The sequence below is a fragment of the Amaranthus tricolor genome, chromosome 9 (genome assembly GCF_026212465.1).
Source record: "Amaranthus tricolor cultivar Red isolate AtriRed21 chromosome 9, ASM2621246v1, whole genome shotgun sequence".
Taxonomy (NCBI): Eukaryota; Viridiplantae; Streptophyta; class Magnoliopsida; order Caryophyllales; family Amaranthaceae; genus Amaranthus; species Amaranthus tricolor.
Genome location: NC_080055.1, coordinates 15260869 through 15264735, shown reverse-complemented (window position 1 = coordinate 15264735; position 3867 = coordinate 15260869). Strand labels below are relative to the sequence as shown.

General features: G+C 27.8%; 1 protein-coding gene across 1 annotated transcript; it reads left to right on the top strand.

The window, feature by feature from the left end:
• The first annotated feature begins 930 nt into the window (after positions 1-930).
• On the top strand, positions 931-3566 carry LOC130823900 (caffeoyl-CoA O-methyltransferase 1-like). The gene is made up of 5 exons (XM_057688730.1): positions 931-1164; positions 1907-1986; positions 2081-2225; positions 2348-2479; positions 2962-3566. The coding sequence occupies exons 1-5, from the start codon at positions 1090-1092 to the stop codon at positions 3253-3255; spliced, it is 726 nt and encodes a 241-aa protein (XP_057544713.1). The 5' UTR covers positions 931-1089; the 3' UTR covers positions 3256-3566.
• Positions 3567-3867: the final 301 nt, after the last annotated feature.

Below are 3867 nucleotides of genomic sequence, written 5' to 3'. Positions count from 1 at the left end.
TATTTTTTTTTAAAAAAAAAAGTCTCTTAAAAGGTGTTTTTTTTACAAAAAAAATTATAAAAGTTGTTTTCTTTACAAAAAAGAGGTTTTAAAAGGTGTTTCTTTACAAATTTCCCTTATTATTATTATTATTATTATTATTATTATTATGACTTCAACACTTAAGACTCTTTTGGCCTGTTTGGTGATCCCTATTAAATGATATAAATAAGAATAATTTATAGTGTAAATTTAAATGATATATACATCATGTCATTTGCATAGTAATAAAAGTCAACCATCAAAAGTTATGTTGTTCCCAATTTTTTATTAGCACTTAATACCACCTTTTCAAAAAGTAATGCATTGGGATAAATTTTGTGAAGAAAATGACTTTGTCGAAAATGTATAAATATGACCATAAAACTTGTCAATTGATATTCCTTTTAAAATTACGCTAATATTCTACTCTCATTTTTTTTAAATATCCACTACTTTTAAGTATAACCAATATCTTTGTTTACATTTCAAATAGCTAATAGAGTAGTATTCTACTCCCTTCTTTTCAGTCTAATTGTTCCATTTATTTTTGGACACTATTCACTTATGACTCTTAATTTTTGTATTTTATTTTTAATCTATAAGTTAAAAACATAGTTACATGAGATCTTGTTTGATTCGTCTTAATACAAGGATTATTAATATTAACTTTTTATAATTTTTAATTAAAAATAATTTGAGATACAAAAAGTTAAAATATTGCCTCAATAAATATAAAAAACTAAATAGGACATATAAACTGAATAAGAGAAATTACTTTTGAAAAATTCTCCTTTTTTCCTACCAAATTAGACCACCAAGTCACCAACTCCTCACCAACTACATAGACGTCCTCATGGATTAGACTCCCCACCATTATATATTTACAATAAACATCTTCCTCAATTGTTTAGGAAAACACCTACTCAAACCAACAACTTCAACCCACTTTCCCAATCTTTGCAAGCAACTCATTTTTAAGTTTCAAAGCTCGAAATTTTATTGTACTCGCCCTTTTACTTGTAACATTAAAAAAATGGCCACAAATGGTTCAGAAGTGAAACATCAAAAATGGCCAGCAAGACAATTTTAGACACCAAGAAGTTGGGCACAAAAAGTCTCCTTCAAAGTGATGCTCTCTATCAGGTACAAATTTTATTATATAACTATAAATTACGAAAATATCAACTAGTTTAGCTGGTATTGTTGAATCTTGGATCAACGCAATTCAATATAAAGGTTAAATCACCCGCTTTGAAGTTTTGATTGCGTCGGTTAAACATTAAAAGTTAATCTGAAAGAAGCTTCTACTTATGGAATTAAATCTTATTCATTTCTTACTTCAAGTTAAATATTTTAAAGGTATTACGAGAAAGGAATGTGCTTGCATTTTAGTCTATTACGTGCTCGCATGTGATATATATATATATATATATATATATATATATATATATATATATATATATATATATATATATATATATATATATATATATTATATATATATATATATATATATATATATATATATATATATATATATATATATATATATATAGTATATATATAATTGAGTGTTAAATTTATCTTGAACTACAATCATTATTTTAAACTTTTGATTTTAGTTGGTATCTCTATAGTCTTTACAATTAGATTTTGCATATCATATACATACATGAATTATTAGTTATTACCACTCAAATTAAATGTGAAATCGGATGAGAGTCGGGTCTTGTCTCAATTATAAAAATTATCACTTTTTCAATTAAAAGTCGTGGTTTTGATTCTCACGTATCCATTACCTTCCCTGTGCCTAGCCTATAATTAAAAAATGTTAATTAGAGAGATGGTATAAGTATGCTCATAAGTTTGATTGCAAATATTGCAGTATATACTAGAGACCAGTGTATATCCTAAAGAGCCCCAATGCATGAAAGAACTAAGAGAGATTACAGCAAAGCACCCATGGTATGTTAGCTAATTATGGAGTATACTTATGTATTAATTAGCTTCTTCTACATCTAATTAGAAATCAAATGAATAATTAATTTCAAATAAACAGGAACATAATGACAACATCAGCAGATGAAGGGCAATTCCTGAACATGCTAATTAAGCTCATTAATGCTAAAAACACTATGGAAATTGGTGTTTTTACTGGCTACTCTCTTCTTGCTACTGCTCTTGCTTTGCCTCATGATGGAAAGGTAATCAATTCTTCACTTTCTTTTCTGAAATTCTGATTATTTTATTGTGTTTTTTTTATTTTAATCATTATGTTAATTATTGATTAATTTATTTTAATGTTATATTTATCCACAAAATTCAGATTTTGGCCATGGACATCAACAGAGAGAATTATGAAATTGGACTTCCAGTAATTGAAAAGGCTGGAGTTGCACACAAGATTGAATTTAAAGAAGGCCCTGCTTTACCTGTTCTTGATCAAATGATCCTAGATGTAAATATCTCATTATATTATCTTATACTTTTATATACTTTCACAAATTTTTTTAGCAAGCGACCTTTTAAAGTGATCATTATCATCCACATTTAAGTTATCTCACATCGAAAAAAATAGAAATATACTCGAGAAGTAAATCCTAGTATTACCAATTGATTTTATTAGTAAATCTTATTTGGGTTTATATATGGGTTAACTCTTCTCCATCTTGTTTGAGTTGTTATGGCCCATTTTCTAAATTCTAACACAAACCCTTTTTCTAACTATGCAAGCCGATGCATTTTAAGTGGCTATTATCTCTTATTCTATACAGTTAAAAACATTAATATACTGAACTGCTTCTATAAAATTGTACCATATGACTCAAATATGCAAGAGCATTTTCAATCACATGGTGTTGTTTTATGGCGACAGAGAGACTACTAAAGATTAAAAAATTCTTGTAAACAGTTTGATGAAGGCTAATTGATTATGAACAGGAGAAAACTCATGGAACATATGATTTTATCTTTGTGGATGCTGACAAGGACAACTACCTTAACTACCATAAAAGACTAATTGACCTAGTCAAAATAGAAGGGGTGATTGGGTATGATAACACCTTATGGAATGGAGCAGTTGTGGCCCCACCAGATGCTCCATTAAGGAAGTATGTTAGATATTACAAAGACTTTGTACTGGAACTCAACAAGGCATTGGCTGCTGATCCTAGGATTGAGATTTGCCAGCTTCCTGTGGGTGATGGAATTACCCTGTGCCGTCGTATCTGCTGATTATCTCTTATTTACGTTTGGTTCGATTATATTGGTACCACAAAGTGTATTATTCTAATGTATAAAATAAGTTCTTGAAGTATAAGTGTGATTGAGATCCACCCATTGTTTTAGCAATTTACACATTTGAGGTTCCGTAAGGTGGAATCATAGCTTCCATACTCCTTACTGAACTTTATAGTTACCTTCTAATAAGAATGGATGTGCAACAAAAAGAGTTGACGACTTAACATATTGCAATTGTCTTATATTGTTTATTTAGATCAAGATTGTCTCTTACATTTTATAGGCCCTAAGCGAAATAAAAAAAAGTATCTTTTAGTTAAATTTCAAATACTTCTATATAATTATATTATAAAAATATTCCTTAAATACTTTTTTTAGCTCCCAAATTTTTTTGGTTTAATATAGTGTACAAAAGTAGATTAAATATTCAACCATCTTTTAAATAAAAAAAAATAATTGCAATAGATTGGTTATTAGATATCTACTTCTTAACTTTTTACATCTTTTTAATAAATTGTAGCAAAAAAGTTTTGCATAGACCATGTAAATAAATATTTGTAATGACAGTTTTTTATTCTGTATATATGTAATTAACCAAGTAAAAAC